The sequence below is a fragment of the Sceloporus occidentalis genome, unplaced genomic scaffold, assembly GCF_023333645.1.
Source record: "Sceloporus occidentalis isolate IW3139 unplaced genomic scaffold, rSceOcc1.0.p SCAF_2, whole genome shotgun sequence".
NCBI classification, from domain to species: domain Eukaryota; kingdom Metazoa; phylum Chordata; class Lepidosauria; order Squamata; family Phrynosomatidae; genus Sceloporus; species Sceloporus occidentalis.
Window position 1 is genome coordinate 273,685,654 of NW_028316982.1, and position 20,751 is coordinate 273,706,404.

General features: G+C 45.3%; 1 protein-coding gene across 4 annotated transcripts in view; it reads left to right on the forward strand.

Moving 5' to 3' along the window:
- Nucleotides 1-20,751, forward strand: part of NUP98 (nucleoporin 98 and 96 precursor) — a 61,777-nt gene that overhangs the window by 4,930 nt on the left and 36,096 nt on the right. For 3 of the 4 annotated variants that reach the window (XM_089513179.1, XM_089513181.1, XM_089513180.1), the window contains exons 2-12: nt 826-928; nt 2,023-2,124; nt 2,220-2,399; nt 3,179-3,318; nt 4,697-4,804; nt 6,566-6,749; nt 10,416-10,573; nt 15,029-15,166; nt 15,774-15,858; nt 17,655-17,747; nt 19,091-19,231. In XM_089513179.1, the coding sequence (XP_089369305.1) occupies nt 853-928; nt 2,023-2,124; nt 2,220-2,399; nt 3,179-3,318; nt 4,697-4,804; nt 6,566-6,749; nt 10,416-10,573; nt 15,029-15,166; nt 15,774-15,858; nt 17,655-17,747; nt 19,091-19,231 (1,405 nt within the window). In that variant the 5' untranslated portion in view covers nt 826-852. The remainder of the gene's footprint in view (nt 1-825; nt 929-2,022; nt 2,125-2,219; nt 2,400-3,178; nt 3,319-4,696; nt 4,805-6,565; nt 6,750-10,415; nt 10,574-15,028; nt 15,167-15,773; nt 15,859-17,654; nt 17,748-19,090; nt 19,232-20,751) is intronic. The other variant, XM_089513182.1, reaches the window with a different exon arrangement.

Below are 20,751 nucleotides of genomic sequence, written 5' to 3' on the forward strand. Positions count from 1 at the left end.
TTTAAAAGAAACATCCAGATAAACTGAAGGAGCCTGCTTCCCTGAGAAGACTGATTCCTAATAGAAGCCACCACCAAAAACATTTTGTCCCTAATGTTTACTGCCTCTTGTCATTTGACAGTAACCCTTGGTAGGGTCCTCCAAAGAGGGTAAGGTTCAGGAAGGTACACATAGAAAAGGCGCTCTTTCTGGTAATCTAGTTTTAAGATATTTAAGGCTTTGCTTTAAAGTTGGAATAATCCTGGAAGTGAAGTGGGAGGCAACACAGCTAACAGTGGCCAAGTAAAATATGAATAGGCTTCCTGGTTCTAATCACTGGTACTGTATAGCCGTCCTGTTTGGGATCAACGTGTGCTTTCATTTGTAGAGGTCACTTGACAATGCGGGAGCATTAATGGGAGCAGTGCTTGACTGTGCTGGATCAATTTTGAATAGGCTTCCTGGTTCTGACTGGTTCAGTAGTTGAAATGTAGATCCATCTGGAACAGCCTGACTACCATTCACCTGGATGGATGAGCTAAAATGACTTGAAGAACCTGAGAAAGAGAAATCCTGAGGAACCCTACAGGGACCATGTCACTCCCTTTCTGAGACTAGGATTCTGTGAAACAGTATCTTCCGCATCTCACCTAGACAGCCTGGCCAGATGATAATAGAATCCAGCGAGGGGTCCTTCACTGCTATGGGGCATGGGATAAAAATGATGTTTGTTTGTTTTTACTCCTGTAATGCCTGCATTTATTTGGTGTTTTTGTAAATAATGCCAGCAAGGATTTCTCGATGTTGGGTTTGTCTACTATATTCTTGTTTTTCATCTTTGTTTAGGTTTGGAAAACTTGAAACAACTTCAAAATGTTTAATAAATCATTTGGAACGCCTTTCGGAGGCAACACCGGGGGCTTTGGGACAACATCAACTTTTGGTCAGAGTAAGTGACACTGAATAAAATATGGGAAACTGCCTTATACAGGGTGCTGCTGTTAGTCTTTCTGGTCCAGGGGCACCCAGTCTTTTGGAATATGGAACCAGTCTGGAATCTGAGACATTACATGACTGCCATAGGTAGGAGGCTTGTTGTTACACAGTCAACAATCTCAAATGCACATCTTTATTTGTTTTAGAAATCCCAGATGTTTTCCTCTGCAGCTAGCTAGCCTCTTCCTTTAAACAAAGTTTCATGAAATGCACCAAAATAGGTGCCCTCAGGCACAATAGTGCCTTTCCAGAGTTTTCTGGTTCTGTCCAAATATCATCTCTTGCCTGGGAGCAACTCTTCATGGTTCCTGGCAGAGGTTTTTCACCTCACCACCTTAAAGCCCTGATTATATGGATATATGTTTAGTTCTTTGAGGGACTGGGTATTGGTCATTTGACTTGGTTCTCTGAAAATGTTTAGACTTTTATGTTTTGTGATATTTTAGCATATTGTACTCTGGAACTTTGTGTTACGAGGGGGCTTTCTTTGGCTACAACAAACAAATATTTCACTCCTTTTAAACTGGAGATGTTAAGGATGGAATCCAGAGCATTCTGTGTGTGAAGTGTAAGCTCTACGTCTGAGCTGTCTGAGGGTTTAAATCTGGGTTGTGGAAAGTTCTCATGATCCTTTTATCATTGATTGTGCTGCTCATGATTGGTGGAAGTTGCAGTCAGATAACATCTGGAGGACCACCCATTCCTCCGTGGTTTCAATATTTCTCATCTGTAGGCTGGTTGAGCCTTATCTGTTGTAACTTCCCTTGAGTCTCGGGAATAATTTATTCTGAAATGTGTTGTTTTCTTTGTCTGATCTCCGGCCTGAGCGGCTGTCACAGATGCCTTTATAGAACTTCAATCACCTAAGAGCCATGGTGGACCAAACACTGTGGTCTTCCAGAACATGCTCCATTTGCCTTTGAAACAACCTCACTTTCTGCAAGTCAGCTGTGGCTTTTCCTGCATGTGAGGCCAAGCACTTGCTCAGCGATTTTACTCCTGCTGTGCTCCAGACCTCACTATCCAAATCCCCTTCCTACTTTGCAGATACTGGCTTTGGCACCACGAGCGGAGGAGCGTTTGGGACATCTGCATTTGGATCCAATAATAACACAGGAGGACTCTTTGGGAGTGCACAGACCAAACCTGGTAAAAATATTACTGTTACACTTAACACCTCAATACCTTTCCTGACCTCATGCTTTTCCGTGCCTGATCTGATTGGATGCCATCTCTGGTTTCAGGAGGATTGTTTGGTTCAAGCACTTTCAGCCAGCCGGCTACCTCTTCCACTAGCACTGGGTTTGGGTTTGGGACGTCCACGGGAACTTCCAGTGGCTTGTTTGGAACGGCAAGTACAGGAGGAGGCCTCTTCTCATCCCAAAACAATGCCTTTGCACAGAACAAGCCTGTGGGCTTTGGTAGTAAGTATTGCTTCCTTTGCAATTTCTACAGCAGTTTGCTCTGTACAACATCAGGAGCCATATTGTTACTTAAAATCGGCAGTCTTAAAACTGGTTCTTCACCTTTTTTTCTGTTCTTGTGAGTGAAGCATAAGACTTGCTATTGATAAATAAAGTGATAATAATAATAATAATAATAATAATAATGATAATCCTGTTCATGAGCTGTTTCTTATGAGGAAACCTACAAACAGACAGATGTAGCTATTATTGCTGCAGAGAATCTATTTTCCCCCACATTAGTATTCCAGTTTGCCAAAGAATTTCAGCATGTACTATTAAGCCTCTTTGGTACTGAGAAAAGCCAGAGTTAATTAGCAGGCTGCTTTAGGAGCAAGAGGTTTGGGTGTGTGGCCTCTTAACCAAGCCTACTACTTGTGTCACTGTCGAGGCTTCCCACCACCCCATGGCTTGGTCAAAGAACTTAAGGAACCGAGAGGCATTTGCCCTTGACCTAACCATTTGCAGAATCCAGTCTTGTACAACTGTTTTCAGAATAACATTTTCAATCTAATTATGTTTGAATTTGTGTTGTAATTGCATTTTCTTCTAATCTTGTTGTGAGTTGTCTTGAGTCCCACTTGTGAACAGTAGAGTGTAACTTGAATAAATAAACAGAAATGCTGTACCTCCACCGTGATACCACATCAGATGGTTGTAGTTTGAAAAATACACTGTGCAGATTCCTGTGACTCTGTTTTGGCAATGACTTCAATTTTTTTTCCTTTCCTTCCTTGCAGACTTTGGGACAAGTACCAGCAGCGGTGGCCTTTTTGGAACCACTAACACAACCTCCAACCCCTTTGGGGGTACATCTGGCTCCCTCTTTGGGTCAGCTAGCTTTACAGCTGTTCCAACTGGCACTACCATTAAATTCAATGTGAGTCCCACTTTTGAAGATGTATTCCATCCTTCACACATTCAGCCCTTCATTACGCTTTGGCCTTTAGGCTATTGTTTCCAACAAAAGGCATGAGGGTTGTTTCCTTCAGCAAAAGTGATGTAAGAAAGCCAGATTGCAGAAGATGAGTCGTAATTCTCCCTGAGGCGTGTTAAGCTCTCTTTGAGCTTTGGCCCGCAGTTCTGTCCTGTTGGTGTCACTAATGAGTGTAAAAGATAAGTGAAAATAGGATGCTTTTGTCAGGTCAGAGACTGAGAAAGTTTAGTGATGTAAGAAAGCCAGATACGTAGACAGGCTTGCATGAACAGATAGATAGGCAGTCCAGATTAATTTTACAATGACTTGTGTTAGTAAGGTAGATGCATTCCCTTTGCTGTTCCACTTCTGATCATTCACTCCTTTGTCTTGGTGTAAATCTAGGTCGGTGCATATGTACATGTAGAAGATGTGTGTTTGTAATTCACTTTTGAATAATATGTAGTCAAGTGATGGTGGGTGGTTAGACTTGCAGCTCAGTGGTAGAGCAGATGCTTGTATGCAGAAAGTCCCATGTTCAGTCCTTGCTCCACAGCTTGGAAATACCTCTTTCCTGAGACTGACCAGCTCCAGCCAGTCAACATAGAAACTACTGAGCTGATGTACCAATGGCCTGGTCCAGTATGAGGCCACTGTCTGTGTTTTAAGTGTGAATCTGAAGTGGATGACATTTATTCAGAGGCTAGGATGTAGAGAGGCCCCTTTAAACAGTGGATAGAATAGTTCATCTTGAGCATTCTGTAGCAGTTGAGGGAGCAGAAGATACATATTTGACACCAGGGAGAGATGTCTTATACCTTGTTTCTGTCCAACTCTATGATTCTATGAGTAGATTTAAGGGTGGAACTCTTGGCTGCTCATATTATAGAAGAAGAAATGACAGGAAGGGTTACCTTCCAGTTAGAGAAGGACTTTTACAGACATATAGGCCTTGAGCGGGACCAGAGGCAGACTGTTGGTGTGGACAGCATGTGGCTTAGTTGCAGGACACTTAGAAAATGTTCACATCTCCTGCATACCAAGGCAAGAAAAGCCCCAACCTTTGTCTCCATACGTATTCTCTCCTCCTTCCTAAAAGCCTGTGGCTTTGTTCTTAACTTGCTCAAGAAGCACCTGGAATGCCTATGGCTGAACAGGAATCTGAACTTGGATTTCTTGGATCCAAACCTCCACTGTGAGCCACATTAATGGTCTTGTTGGCCTATGAAGGAAGTCCTTTGGTCCTCCATGCAATTATTATCTACTTGCAGGACTTGGGTAGGTGGCAGTGGGAATAAGATCTGCAGAAACCTTAATTACTATTTCCTTTTTTTCCTCACAGCCGCCAACTGGGACTGACACCATGGTGAAATCTGGAGTCAGTACGAACATCAGCACCAAACATCAGTGTATTACTGCAATGAAAGAATATGAAAGCAAATCACTGGAGGTTAGTCTGTGTCTGTGTTTGTGTGTTTTACACATTGTCTTTCCATTTGCCATGAAACCAATGGTCCAGACAGTGGAGTTATATATCTTCCTTATCTTGGCAGAGGCTGGTTCCTTTTAGGAGAGAGAAACACATCAGAGAGCTGGATTGGGGGACACCTTTGACCCTCTGTAAAATCTCCAAAAATTGGGTTTTACACGGAGTCCTGAAAGGAAGTTACTTGGAAGGCTTTCCACAGGAAACTGTGAAGAATGGGGTCACTTTAGGAGGAGTGCTGTGATGGGCAGAAAAAAAATCCTTCCTTTTTGATAGATATGACCTACAGATTTAAGTGCATCTCAGAGACTATGGGCCGAAACTGACAGGCCAAATGAAGCTGCCTTGGGCTACTTTGGAGGTGCGCTGTTTAAATGACGCACCCATCCAAAGAGGCCGGAAGCCATGCTAAAGCTACATTCTGGTCCTTAGGACTGGAATCTGGTTTCCATACAGCTTCCGGCCTCTTAGGACACATGCATCATTGCAGCACGCCTGCAAAGTGGCCCAAAGCCGCTTCATTTGGCCTGTCAGATACATGTATCCGTCTCCTTTGGAAGTCTTGCACAACTTGGGTTGCATCTGCACTGGGAATAATAATAATTATTATTAACCTTTATTTATGAAGTGCTGTAAATTTACACAGCGCTGTACATGCAATCTTTTTAGCTAGACGGATCCCTGCCCTCGGGCTTACAATCTAAAAAGACATGACACAGAAGGAGAAGGGAGTGGTGGAGGGAAAGGGTAAGAGGTCCAGCAGTTCCTCTCTACCTCCGAGACCTGGACCAAGGCAGATGGACTGGAGGGAGGGCTTGGTTTCATAATGGATGGTTAATCTTCATACTCTCAAGTAGGATAATGCATATACAGTACATAGCAATACAGGAAATGGTTTGATAAACAGGCACCAAAAGAACATCAAATAGTAAGCAACAATTATGCAATGCCTGGGAAGGCTAATCCAATTTGACATCACTTGAACTGCCATGGCTCAGTGCTACAGTTCTGGCAAGTATAGTTTGTTGCGGCACCAGCACTCTTTGACAGAGAGGAATTCTCAAAATTCCATAGCATTGAGGCATGAAGGTTAAAGTGTCAAAACTGGATTATTTCTGCAGTGAGATGCGGCCTTCATCTGCCAGGAGAAATGCTTAGGTTAGGAACATTCTTCTCATTCTCCACCCCTGCCCCCCAATACCAGGTTACAAATTGAAGGTCTGCATAAGTTCCTTGGTTGTTCCACAATCACTGCTTTTAGATGTGTTGATTCTGAATCCCTTGTCTCCTGTGTTGTGTTGGGGTTCTCTTCGTGGGCCTGCAGATGTAGATTCTGCATGGCTGCCCCTCAGTCCCTTCACCTTTCTCATGTATTATTTTTGCACATGTACAAGACTGGAGCAATAATGGTAGTGTGAATACTCTGTGTTTCAAGAGCGAAGAAGGAAAGTGATGCAAAAGGGAGCGGAGAAGAGCTGTACATCTGTGTATCACATACTTGGTTAAAACTGTCAGAAAGAAGGACTGTGCTGGGGCTTTAGTGACCTGCTTGGATAGAGATGGTCACTGAAGATACCTTCAGCTCTCTGAAAGGGAACTTCAGATTCATATGCCTGCTGAACCATTATTGCGGCTGAGTAGTGTTTGTGTGTTTGAGGGCAGACAGAAGGAGCTAAGCGGTGTCCTGTATGGCATGACAGTACTTAAGAAATGTTTCTTGTGTAGGAGCTTCGTCTAGAGGACTATCAAGCAAACAGGAAGGGTCCCTCCAACCCTGTTGGAACTGGAGCCACGCCAGGGTTGTTTGGATCATCCACTGCCACGTCCAGTGCAGCCACGGGGCTCTTTGGTTCCTCCACCACAAATACAGGCTTTTCATACGGACAGAATAAGACAGGCTTCGGGACCAGTAAGTACTGATGCGTGTAGGTTGATGTGGGGAGGCCTCTTCAGGCTCTGTCCAAAGCTTGAGGTGCTGGCTAGCTGCTGCGTAAAAGTATGCCATCGAGCTGCACATAATCTCATCAAGGTAGTTTGGTTTTCCTTTATCGAAATGGAATCCAGCCAACATACAGTCAGCAAGTGATACAGTCAGCAAGTCCTTGTAGAGTATTAATCATCCAGTGACTGAAACCCAAGAACAGAACAAGCAGCATTACAGGGCCAGCATGTTGTTACAGCCCAGACTTAGAAGGGTGGAGATTTGAATTTAAATCTCTACGCAAGTCATGAAACTCACTTAAGAATCCACTGGGCAGGCCCTAATAAATATAATAAATAAATACTTTATTTATATCCCGCCCTTCCAAAAAGATCAGGGCGGCTTCCAAATGCAGACAATGCACAGACACAGATTAAAAACACAACAACAGCATCAATACTGATACAACAAGAAACAATAAAAACAATAAAAAGCCCCGTTAGCCCCTCCTCATGGCCACGGAAGAGGAGGGAGGCCCACGGGATGTTTAGTCGGGGAATGCCTGCTTAAATAGGAAGGTCTTGAGGTCCTTCCTAAATTGGGCCAGGGTAGTAGATGAGCGGAGCTCGGTGGGCAGCGTGTTCCAGAGGGCAGGGGCAGCTGTGGAAAAGGCTCTTCTAGAGGTAGAAGCTAGCCTAGCCCCTGGCACCTTCAGCAATTGCTGCCCAGATGTTCTGAGGGTGCGAGGCGGATTGTACGGGGAGAGGCGGTCCTTCAGAAATCCTGGGCCCAAGCCATTTAGGGCTTTATAGGTAATAACCAACGCCTTATATTGAGCTCGGAAGCGTATAGGCAGCCAATGAAGATCTTTAAGTATAGGTGTTATGTGGCTGGTCCTGTTCGCACCAGTGACCAGCCGGGCTGCCATATTCTGTACCAGTTGGAGCTTCCGAGTTTGGTATAAGGGTTGCCCCAAGTAGAGTACATTGCAGAAGTCCAATCTCGAAGTTACCAGGGCGTGTACAACAGTTTCTAGGTCCCTCCGGTCCAGGTATGGGCGCAGCTGGCGGATCAGCCGAAGCTGATAACAGGTGCTCTTGACCGTCGCATTCACCTGAGCAGTCAGATGAAGCGACGAATCAAGAAGCACTCCCAGACTGCGCACGGAGTCCTTCACAGGGAGCGTGACCCCGTTCAGGACAGGTGGAACCACCGTCATTCCCGGACCGGGGGAACCTATCACTAGTACCTCCGTTTTCTCTGGATTTAGTTTGAGTCGGTTTTTCCTCATCCAGTCCATTACTGACTCCAGACAGGCCACGAGAGGAGAGACGCCATCCCCGGTCACTGCATCAGTCGGAGACATAGAGAAAATAATCTGGGTGTCATCAGCGTACTGATAACCCCGCGCCCCATGTCTCCGGATGATCTCTCCCAGCGGTTTCATGTAAATGTTAAATAGCATGGGAGACAGAATGGCTCCTTGAGGGACCCCAGTTTTAAGGGCCCGCTCGCTGGAGCACACGTCTCCCAGCTGCACCATCTGGGACCTCCCAGAGAGGTAGGACCGGAACCACTGGAGCGCAGTGCCCCCGATCCCAACCTCCGCCAGGCGCCCCAGAAGGATACCATGGTCTATGGTATCGAAAGCCGCTGAGATGTCCAAGAGCACCAACAGGGACACGCTACCCCCGTCGATGCTCAGACGGAGATCATCGACCAAGGCGACCATGGCCGTCTCAACCCCGTGACCCGCCCGGAAGCCAGTTTGAAATGGATCCAGATAATCAGTTTCATCCAAGACCGCCTGAAGCTGGATCGCAACCGCTCTCTCAATCACCTTCCCCAAAAATGGTAGCAGCGAAACAGGCCGATAATTATTATGTACCAGGGGGTCGAGGGAGGGCTTTTTTAGGATCGGTCTTACGATGGCCAATTTTAGATCCGATGGAAACTGCCCATCCCTCAAAGAGGTGTTGATTATCCGGTGTAGCAATGTTGTAACTACCGGTCCCCCCTGGGCCGCTAACCACGAGGGGCAGGGATCAAGAGAGCAGGTCGTTTTCCGAACACTTCCGAGGATCTTGTCCACATCCTCGGTACTCACCAACTCAAACTGATCCAGTGTAACACAGTCCACGGAGGCTCTGGACACTTCTACCCTAGGCTCTGCATTAACATCGGCGTTCAGACCTTCGCTTATACGAGAAGTTTTATCCACAAAAAAGTCATTAAAAAGGTCGCAGCAGGCCTTAGAAGGTTCAAGGATCTGGTTCGGGGCAGGAGGGAGCTGAGTTAGCTCCCTGACCACCCTGAACAACTCTGCCGGACGTGACTCCGCGGACGCAATACGAGCACCATAGAACGAATTCTTAGTTGCTCGTATTGCCTCTCCATAGTCCTTCAACAAACGGTCTAGGAGAGTCTTGTCGTTTAAGCGTAGGTGTTTCCGCCAACGGTACTCTAGTCGTCGCAGGACCCGCTTCCTCGCCCGGAGATCTTCCGTATACCAGGGCTTACGATTGGAAGCGGGCCTGAGAGGACGCTTGGGAGCGATTCTGTGTATAGCCCCAGAAAGACCGGTATTCCAGATACCGGTAAGGGCATCAACAGAGTCGCCGTCATTTCCAACCGTGAGCCCCTCTAAGGCTTCTTGGAACCTCTGAGGTTCCATCAGCCTTCGAGGGTGCTTACCTTAGGTTGGTGGGCACTGCATTTCAGGCCCAAGCCACTTGGGATTGGGAAGATGAAAACACATCATTCATTAGATTTTCAGAGCAAAAAAGGAGAAACAGCCAGGGGCCCTTGCTGTTGTCCAGGGACAGGAGAAATGCAGGTCCCCAGGGCTATTTCTGTAGCCTTCACTGTCCAGAATTTTTTTAAGGCTTTTGCTCTCAAGTCCCCCTCCCCAAGCCCCCTTTTGGGGGTCTGGCAAGCAGTGCTGCTGTATTTTTTGCACTCTGGGCCATTTTTCTAAAAGGAAGGTTAAAAAGGTCACTTCCTGTTGTAAAAGAGGCATTTGTTGCATGCCTTCAAGTCATTTCTAATTTATGGGTACCCTAAAGGTAACATATCATGGCTTTTCTTGGCAGAATTTGTTCAGAGCAGGTTTGCCCCTTGCCTTTCTCTGAAGCTGAGAAAGTGTGACTTGCCCAAAGTCGCCCAGTAGATTGACATGGCTGAGTGGGGATTCGAACCCTGGTCTCCCAGTACAACAATCAACCCACTATACCACACTGAGCTTGCCAAATCTGGGATCATCAAAAATACGGGGAAATGAGACACTTGTGGGCAAAAAAAAATGTTTTTGATATTTATCCAGTGCTGTAGGTTATGCGGCTAGTAGGGTTCCTTTGGTGCTGATAAAAATGTCATCTCGGTCATTCAGCTGGTCAGCATTTGGCCAAAGTTGGTCTGCTGCTCCTCTTGCTAGCCCTTCTGTCAGGATGTCCCTCTGCAAACATCCACATGACACCCCTCCCTTTCCCCCATAACATTGGCCTAATCACCCCAAATAATACCCAGGCAAACGCCTGTTGCTGCACCTGCCCTCCCCATCCCCTTTTGTATCCTTTTACTTGGCTACTCCACAGTGGAAATCCAGCTGGCAAACTCCACATACAGTGTGATAGCACTGGTTTCTCTCTCTTCCAGGTACAACAGGTTTTGGAACAGGAACTGGCAGCCTCTTTGGCCAGCCCCAGCCAACAACCAGCCTCTTCAACAAGCCCTTTGGTCAGCCCACTACTGCGAACACAGGCTTTTCGTTTGGGAATACCAGCACCCTTGGACAGCCCAATACAAATACAATGGTAAAATGACAACGATTGCAACCACCTACAGGGTGGCTGTGCATTAGGGGTGGGAATGAAATGGCCCTCCAGACACTGTTGGACAAAACCTCCAGCTGCCACTGTCAGTAGGATGAATGCTGTGAGCTGCAGTCCAGACACAGCTGGAGGGCGACATCGATTAATCTCCTTGGAGGATAGAAAGTGGCCTTATTCTGGGAGAGACTCATGGTGGTCAATCTATGCCAGCGATGGTAGCTCTGGCAAACAGGAATGGCACTCCAGGGTTTCAGGCAGGATTCCTTCCTAGCCTTTCTTGGAAAGCCTGCTGGGGATGGAAGCTGGGACTTTCTGTAGAGTGAATCAGGGAAGCTGCCTGTGTACTGGGCAGAACTACTGTCCTGTCTAGCCTAGGATTGTCAGCTGTGTTTTGAACCATGGCTCTCCCAGGTTTCAGACACTGTCACTTCTTGGTCCTATCTGGAGACCCTTGTTGTTTCTCTCTTGGAGGTCTCCCATCCAAGTATTAACCAGGACTGAGTCTCTTTAGCTTCCAAAATCAGATAAGATTAGAGTGTTCAGGGTGGTATGCTGGTTCTTCATGATTTCTGGTGCCTTGGTTCTGCAGCTTATCACTAAGAATTGACCAAGAACATTCTCTTTGTTCAGTAGGCTGGTGATCATCAGCAGTCAGCTGCCTTAACCTGCAGTGAATATTTTTACCAGAATGTTTCAAGCCATCTACTTACTGTGATTGAAAGCTGTCCTGTACTCTGGCCAAAGCTTTCCAGAGCTATTCTCTCTTAATAAAAGATCCATTAATTATTAATTAGTTGTGCCAGCCCACAATATCAGAACTCATGAAACTGTGGGCCTCCAGTTGGGTTGGGTTTCCCTGGAGCATAGCTAGTGGTGAGGTATGGTATGACTTGCAGACCAACCACCTGGTGGAATGCTATACATTCCTATTCCACATGATTTCTTTCAAAAGAATGTTTGTCTTGGCAAATGCTGCCAGATAAAAACATTGGTTGCAAACAGCTGTAGCTGGATGAAACTAATCGCTTAGCAAAGCAGGGGTCACTCCCATCCCGGAAAACTACCTGCGCTTACCTAGAGAAACCTGAATGCTGTTCTTGTCTTACTTTTGGTAGTGATAAATGTGAACATTGGTCTTTGTGGCATTCTTTTGAAAAGTAAGTATAATCAGGGATAGATATGAACATCAGTCTTCTTAGCATTCTTTTGAAGAGTGAGTACAATCAGATACAAATGCCACTCTACCAAGGAACTCTGGCTTTCTCTGCCTGTTGTAATGGGCTGGATGAGGAAAAACAAACTCAGGCTGAATCCAGACAAAACGGAGGTTCTTACAGTAGGGCCTCCAAACCAGGTATAGGGTTGCAACCTCTAGTCCTAGATGGGCTCACACTCTCCACAAAGGACTGTGTTCACAGTCTGGGGATGCTCCTAGATCCATCGCTTCACATGAGAAATCAGGTGAATGCAACGATCAGGAGCACCTGTCATCAGCTCCAGCTGATACGCCAGCTGTGCCCTTTCCTGGAAGTAAAGGACATAGAAACTGTTGTACATTCACTGGTAACCTCACAACTTGATTTCTGTAATGCGCTGTACATGGGGCTACCCTTGTGCCTAGTCCCGAAACTTCAATTAGTGCAAAATATGGCAGCCAGGCTGGTCGCCAGAAAAACTAGGAGTGACCGAATAACATCCATCCTAAAATCTCTTCACTGGCTGCCTATTAGTTTCTGGGCACAGTACAAGGTATTGGTTATTACCTTTAAAGTTTTACATGGCTTGGGTCCAACCTATTTAAGGGATCGCCTGCTCCCATATAATCCGCCCCGCTGCACCCTCAGGTCCTCTGGGAGGAATCTACTGCAGCCTTTAAAGACCAGACTTAACTGCTCCCTCCCAGAGGGCCTTCTCTGCAATGGCTCCCAAACTATGGAACGGCCGGCCGGACAAGATCCGTCAAATTGCCAGCTTAGACAGCTTTAAAGACGCTGTCAAGACGGATCTCTTCCGGCAGGCCTTCCTGAATAAAGTGCCCGGTCACAGAATGATTGCCCCCGCATCATGGATTATTAGCCCACCACTTTGGAACATAATGTTGTGAATGTGGATATTTTAATATGTTGTGAGATGCTTTGATTGTCGCATCACTAAAGCGGGATAAAAATAAAAGTTTTATTTTATTATTTTTTAGTTGTCAGGTTAGTCCGTTAGGAACTGTGAGAGGAAATACATAAAGAGGGCCTCATGTTGGAAATGAAATTGGACTTCGGTAGTCAGCTAAACCATGAAGGATGTTGTACAGAACATTACACCCTTAAAACACTCATCCAGTAGCCGTAGAATCGTAGACTTGGAAGAGGCCCCAAGGGCCATCCATTCCAACCCCATTCTGCCATGCAGAAAATCTAAATCAAAGCATCCCTGACAGATGGCCATCGAGACTCTGATTAAAGATCTCTAAGGAAGGAGAATCCACTACACTCTGAGGAAGGAGTGCGTTCCACTGTTGAACAGCCCTTACTGTCAAGAGGTTCCTCCTAATGTTGAGGTGGAATCTCTTATCCTATAGCTTACATCCATTGTTCCGTGTCCTGGTCTCTGGAGCAGCAGAAAACAAGCTTGCTCCCTCCTCAATATGACATCCCTTCAAGTATTTAAACAGGGCTATCATATCACCTCTTAACCTTCTCTTCTCCAGGCTAAACATATCCAGCTCCTTAAGTCGTTCCTCATAGGACATGGTTTCCAGACCCTTCACCATTTTAGTTGCCCTCCCTTGGACACATGGCTCCAGTTTCTCAACATCCTTTTTGAATTGTGGTGCCCAGAACTGGACACAATATTCCTGGTGGGACCAGAGCAGAATAGAGTGGCACTATTATTTCCCTTGATCTAGACACTGTACGTTTATTGATGTAACCTAAAATTGCATTGGCCTTTTTAGCTGCCGCTTCGCACTGTTGACTCATGTTCAACTTGTGATCTACTTGGACTCCCAGATCCTTTTCACATGAATAAGTCTCTCATTCAGCCAGGTCTCCCCCATCAGAACCGTGCAATCTGATGTAGAGGACTGTGCATTTCATTTTTCCGCCTTAAGTGCAGTACCTTACATTTCTCTGTGTTGAATTTCATTTTGTTAGATTTGGCCCAGCTTTCTAGTCTATTCAGGTCATCTTGAATTTTGATGCTGTCCTCTGGAGTATTAGCTATTCCTCCTAATTTGGTGTCATCTGCAAATTTGATAAGTATGCTCCCAATTCTATCATCCAAGTCATTGATAAAGATGCTGAATAGTGCTGGCCCCAGGACAGAGCCCCGCGGGACCCCACTGGTCACTTCTTTCCAGGAGGAAAAGCAGCCATTGCTGAGCACCCTTTGGGTTCGGCCGGTCAACCAATTCCAAATCCATGTAACAGTTGCCTTATCTCGCCCACATTTTACAAGCTTCTTTGCAAGAATGTCATGGGGAACCCTCTCAAGATATACTGAAGTCAAGATATACTATATCCACAGCATTCCCTTCATCTATCAAGCTGGTAATTTTATCACCATAACAGAAACTGTTTTACCTCTTCTGAATGTAGAATTAAAGGCTTCGGTAGCGAACGTGGCCAAATCATGTGAGAGTGGGTGTGTTGAGCTGAAGAGATTAGCAGTCCTTGTAAACCTGGGGGTGTTTTCTGTATGTTTCCCAGAACATGATTGTGAGTGCTCTGTGTGCCTTTTTTTCTCCTCCAGTGAGGGCCTCTGTGGCCTTTATGGCAACCATAGGGCTGCTTTTCTAGTTCATTTGTCTGTCCCATAAGATATTGCCAAGCCTCAAGTAATTCCCCTAGCATTGGGTCTAAACAAGTACAGTCAGTTCTTCGTATCCACTAATTCAAGTATGTACAGTTTGCAAATACTGACTATATATATAAATTTCAAAAAGCAAATCTTGATTTTGCCATTTTATATAAGGGACACCATTTTGCTATGCCATTGTATTTAATGGGACTTGAGCATCCACCCATTTTGTTATTCACGGAGGGTCTTGGAACCAAACCACAGCAAATATCAAGGGCCCACTGTACTATTCAAAGTGGTGGTCATAGACTTGTGCCAGTCCCTGAGTCAGGGGCTTCTAGACCCTCACAAGTTTTCAGGAAAGAAGGAAACACTTGTACCCAGTGGACAAAAATTTAATGCCCGTTCCTGACACATTAGAAAAATAATAATTGCCTGTCCTCTACATCAGATTGCACTGTTCTAAACTAAGTGAGGTTTTCTGCTTGACTAATACCCAGAACCAAACTCCAACACTGAGCACCTGTGACCTGTAAAAATCTGCCTGACCTGAAACTATTCCCTGGTATGCAGAATGGCCATTGAGTTTTGTCAGAGAAAATAGTAGTAACCTCTCATTTCTCAAACATCCTCTTATGTCTGCAGGGTTTATTTGGAGCAGCGCAGCCTTCGCAGCCAGGAGGCCTTTTTGGAACAGCCGCCAACACAAATACGGCCACTGCCTTTGGAACTGGGACAGGGCTCTTTGGAACAGCCAGTACTGGATTTGGAGTTGGCAGCTCGGTAAGTTGGTGAGAAGGTTTGGAGTCTTCTTAAGGACATAGAAGTAGCTTGTTCTCTTTTGCCTTATGGCACAGCTTATTGGTGGTTTTCCTACCCTCAAACATGCTTCTGAGGTAGAAATGGCAATATAGGTAGTCCTTAGGAATGCCCCACATAGTTGTCAATGGAAGGTTTTGCTAATAAAGAAACCTAGTGTGCCTAAATACCAGCAGATCATTCATTAAACAATGACTTGACAATCCTTTAAGAAGTTATGGGATTCCATGCACTCTTGTCACCCCACCCCTGAAGCCTTTGAAGCACCAGTTCTGACATCTAGATTGTGGTTAGCTTAAACTGCTCCTCCCTCTCTGAAAGGGGTAGCCTTAAGTTAAAACCGGTTTAATAACCAAGATCTTAAACTACATGGCTCATTTAGTGTTACTGCTTGGTGCTCCAAGTGGTTTAAATATAGCTTAAGTTCTTGGTTAGTAAACCTCCATTAAATCACAGTTCTCCATTTTGTATGCAAGAGGCAACTGCAGTTAAAACTATCCAAGATTAGTAGGAGTACACAATCTGAAGGCTCATCTGTAACTAGCTAAACATGTCCATTTTTAATTTTCAGTCCCTGTTTAGCAACAAGCCTGCTGGGTTTGGAACCACAACCACCAGCGCACCCTCCTTTGGAACAACGACAACTGGACTTTTTGGTAACAACTGAAGCAGACGCTTTCCCTTTGGTGTATTTATGTTAATCTTTTTGGCTGGTGGATTCAGTATCCCAAGGCTTTCTGTGGGTTCAGTTGGGCTGAAGAGTTCTAGGTATTGGTATTGCCAGGCCAGCTGTGCTCTGTGGGGCAGCAGGGAAATTCTCATTTTATGTAGATCTGTTTTCTTGTGCAGGAGTGAGTTTTGGGCTCCAAAATATAAATTTGCTTGTTCATTTGATCAGTTGTTTTGGGATGAGGAAGGTAGGATCTTATTTCTTGTAGGCTTTAGGAAGGAATCAGCTGCTGGGGCAACACTTGGCCTAGTTCAGTATCTTGCCTCAGAAGAAGCAGATGTAGACAATTCATGGGGTTGGTCTCAGTTCTGTCTCATCTGAATGTTAATCTCTGTTTAGGTTTTTATTTGACTGAAGCAGGAGGGGTTCAGGGAGGGAGGGAGAGTAGTCTTTCCAATCCATTAGCAGGCTTTTCCCCTGGTTAAAAACCAAAGCAGGTAGAATCATTCTGGAGAATAGTTTGAAATTTTGTTTGCTAAACCATTTTTGCTCCTTGGTCAGAGATTGTTTCTCCAAGAGAGGTCAGGCGGGGTGTTCTTTTGCACAGGGAAAGCAATTAGTCTGTCAGGTATTCTTAACTTGACATATTGAGTTGTTCCTCAAGTCAAAGCTGAACTTGACTTTGGTCAAGTCCCAACAACATTGCTCTTGGCAACTGGCGGAAGGCAGCTGGAGAGAGTGAAGGCTCTTGTGCTTTTCGATTCCCTCCCAGAAATGTTTCTCCTCCTTTCCTATTTGGTGACAGACAGGAATGTAAATCTTTCACTATTTTTTCCTTGCTTTCAAGAGCAAATAATTTTATATACCCTCTGACTGTCCCAGTTTGGCAAAGACCATCCTGATGCGTTTTCACCTGCATTTTAAAATGTTCCAGTTTCTCTCTCCCTTCTTCCCATTTTCTATCTTTGTCCTCAGCTTACTTCTGTTGCTGCAGAATTGAAGTCATAGGGAAAAAGTAGTTTGCACTCACTTAAATCAGCAGCAGGAAGAGAAGAGGAGGGGCAGAATTTTCCCCTTCTCAGAGGCTGAGGCAAAAGCAAACTGCTGCAGCCACTCTGAGTTTGCCTGGAGGTTTTGTTAATAACTCTTTACCTTTTTGACCATACTGTCTGATCTTTGGCCACACATGTCCTTGCTTCCATCTGTGAAATATTGGAGAGTATGTTATGTTTGAGATTTTAGGCAAAAATTGTGGGGATAGAGTCTACAAAAAAGCTTTCTAGAAATGCACGTAGGTTTCTTGTGTAGAAATCACACACAAACACTCTTCCCTCCCCCCAACTCACTTTATCTCAACATAGATTTCAGCATGTTTGTGTCGGGATAAGCAAATACTAGGTTAAAAACTGCACATGCATGCTTCTATGTTATTCTTCTGGCAGGGTTTCTATAACATTGAGCATTTTTGGTTGGTTTGCAGACCTGTTCCTTTCACACTTGTGACAATCCCCCCCCTCATGTTCTGACAAAAGAGAAGGGAAGGGACTGATAGTGCACCTTCTTGAAGAAGTTCCTGAGCCACTCAAGAGTCTTTCCCTTTGTGAGGGTCCTGCATGTAGGCAGCCAGCGCTGTTTTCCCACTTGCATCATCTGCAAATAGAGGACTTTACAGACCCTCAGGCCAGCTGTGCATACTAATGATAGCAAATTGGCCAAGTGCAGCGGTGCTTGTGCAGAGAAGTGTCCTGGATATCAATCCCTCTGCCAATTTTCCACTTGTAGGTTTTGGTGCAAACACCACTGGGAACAGCCTTTTTGGGAATAAGCCAGCCACGGGGGCCCTGGGAACTGGACTCGGAACAGGATTTGGGACAGGTAAGGAATGGGAAGGTGCCAGCACTGGACCACCTGGCTGTCTCTCTCTACTCCCTACTCTGTAGGCTCTTGGTCAGCATTCTGCATGCCACTCACTAAGCCTCTTGATACACCAGTAGTGAATGGATAACCATCAAAGTTATTTCTTAGTTTTGCCAGAAGATAAACTTATCCTAGTACACCCAAGCATCAGATCTCTTTTCTGTAGCATTTTCATCTTAGCTTTCTGACTTCCAAAATTGATGTTGTCATATACTACAGTACTTCCCTTTACTAGTCTTTCAGAAGCAAATAAATACATAAATGTAGCTCCCTAGTTTCTTAAGGCAGAAGAGTGTGAATTCATCAAGCATTCTGTATGCGTATGCTGGCATTGCCTCCCCTGTCACGAATATGTTGTCATTGTAGATGCTGGATCCCCATAAGTTGTGTATAGATTTTAATTGTTTTGAATTTTACTGAGATTTTAACTGTTTTTGTCTGTGAGCTGCCTTGGGTCCCTATGGAGAGAAAGGTGGCATACAAATTAATTAAATAAATATTAAATAGTACTCTTTAAGATGGAAGACTTGACAATTTTTTCCAGTGTGCCAGCAACAGGTGCTGTATTTCTGCCCATGTTTTCTTCTTTCTTGGAAACTCTTCAGGGTCAGGCAGCTGTTGGCTTTTGGACTGGCACTGGTCCTGGTTCCCCTCCCCATTCTGAGTAGCCCTCTACATGACTGCAAGGTTGGGTAGTTATGACTAAAAGAAAGCACTCCCTGCTGCTTCTCCTTCACCACCAGCTCTTTGTTATGTAAGAAATAACAGCTGTGAGTTGGAATTCAAAGACACAGCTGTGTAGCCTGGAATATCAGTATGTAAAGGGATCTTGTAGCACCTCTGAGGCTGACTGAGCGAAAGACACTGTAATGTAAGTTTTCGTAGACTTGGTCTACTTCCTTTGGTTCTTCCTGGGCACTAGTTCACTCTATAAATCTGAGGAAGTAGTCCAAGCCTATTAAAGTTTTAATTACAACTTTTTAAATTCAGTCTCAGAGGTGCTAACAGCTGTGAGTTGTTTCTATTAGTAACTGCAGTTAATATTTCTCTCTGGGAATTATTAAGTTTAATGGGCATCATTTTAAAAATGTGTCCTTTAAATGTAATCTGGTTGTTGCATCTCATGCAGAGCAAGAGTTGGTGAATGGGGAAGGAGAGGGGAGAATTGTGCCTTAAGAATTATGCCTTATGCCATCGTTCTCTGATAGATCCTTAGGGAGGGAGGGCATGAATACATTTGTTGCTGTTGGACATCCATGATGGTTTGCCAGAAGCACATCTGTTTCTCTCCCCTTCTGTAGCCCTCAATCCAGGGCAGACCTCGTTGTTTGGGAACACCCAGCCAAAACTAGGAGGCACACTGGGGACAGGAGCATTTGGCACCCCTGGATTTAATACATCAACAGCCACCCTTGGCTTTGGAGCTCCCCAGCCTGCTGTGGGTAAGTACATCTTAGCTGACAAGCAAATCTTTTGATGTTAAAGGGGAGAAGTATCTCTTGTCTGGGAGCCATAGCTGCCTTTAGTTAGGAAAAGTTAAGCAGAACGGTTAATAATAGTGATCCTTTGGAGGTCTCTCTCTCAGAGGTCTGCCGTAAGTCACAGCCAGAAAAAAAGAGAACAGTTTATTTTGCTAATGTTAGGGCTGCCTCAAGGCACCTTTTCATTGTCGGTGTGGGAGGCAATGGCGCCTTGGCAATGGCTCTGGGTTTCATCACGTAGTTTGTGTTGTTTCTGCTACAACATCTTGTGAGACTCCTACATTAATTTAGACAGATTTCCCTACTGATTTTGTAGCAGTGTCATGTTAGAGCATCTTCAGCTCTTGCCCTTGTAGGTTGGTGGAAGGGAGCCATTGGCCCCATACAGACAGGCCAAAATAAAGCTGCTTCAGGTCACTTTTGAGGTATGCTGTTTAAATGATGCATGTGTACTAAGAGTCCAGAAGTTGCTCCAAAGCTGTGCTCTAATCCTTAGGACTGGATCGTGGCTTTGGTGTGGCTTCTGGACTCTTAGTACACACGCATCATTTAAACAGCATACCTCCAAAGTGACCCAAAGCAGCTTTATTTTGGCCTGTCTGTATGGGACCATTGTCAGGTACTCAGCTTTCGCTTTCATATAAGAGGAATTGGGTTTCATCTCATTTTGTCAGGACAGTCATTTGGAATAGGTCCTAAGTGTACTGTCTGAAATTCAAACCTTCCATAGGATAGAAGTGTCTTGCAGTTGTTTTAGTTAGGCTGAAATAGATGGGAAAACATGCAAGGCCCTGTTGGAGGAGCTGGGTGTTCGTTCAAGTTGTTTCTGACCTAAGGCAAACCTGTTACGGGGTTTTCTTGGCAAAATTTGTCTAGACAGGATTTGCAATTGCCTTCCTGTGATGTTGAGAGAGTCTAGGGTCACCCAGTGGGTCACCATGACCAAGAGGATTCTAATCCTGTTCTCCAGAGTCCTAGTCCTTAGACTAGGGTCCTCAGTGGTTGAACACTTAGAACTACCATGGAGAAACAGAAATGTACAGATATGTGAATTGTGGGTAGTAGCGAGCCCTAGCTGTGTGAGACAATGAGGGAGGGAGGCAACACTACTACCCAGTGCCTTCCTGCCTTCTCGCCTGTCTTGCTTCCCTCCTGGCAGGGCTTGAAAAGCTCTCTCCATTCCCACTGGTTGTGAGATGAGGAGGACAGGGGGCTGCCCCTTTGGTGGTGGCAGCAGTGCCCCTTGCTTTGCACAGCAATCAGCTGGCCAGAGGTGTCTGCCTTGGCCACACCTGGCTCCTCACCACCTCCAGTTTGTGCTTCTCGGCCGAGGATGAAAACAGACATGAACAGTCCATCCTCAGATGAGAGAAGTACAAGAGGCCCAGCTGCACGAAGCTGTGCATCTTTGTTAGCAGTGGATGCTGCATTCTCTCATGTGAGAACTAAAGGAAGAATGACCGCAACCAGGAGAAGCATGG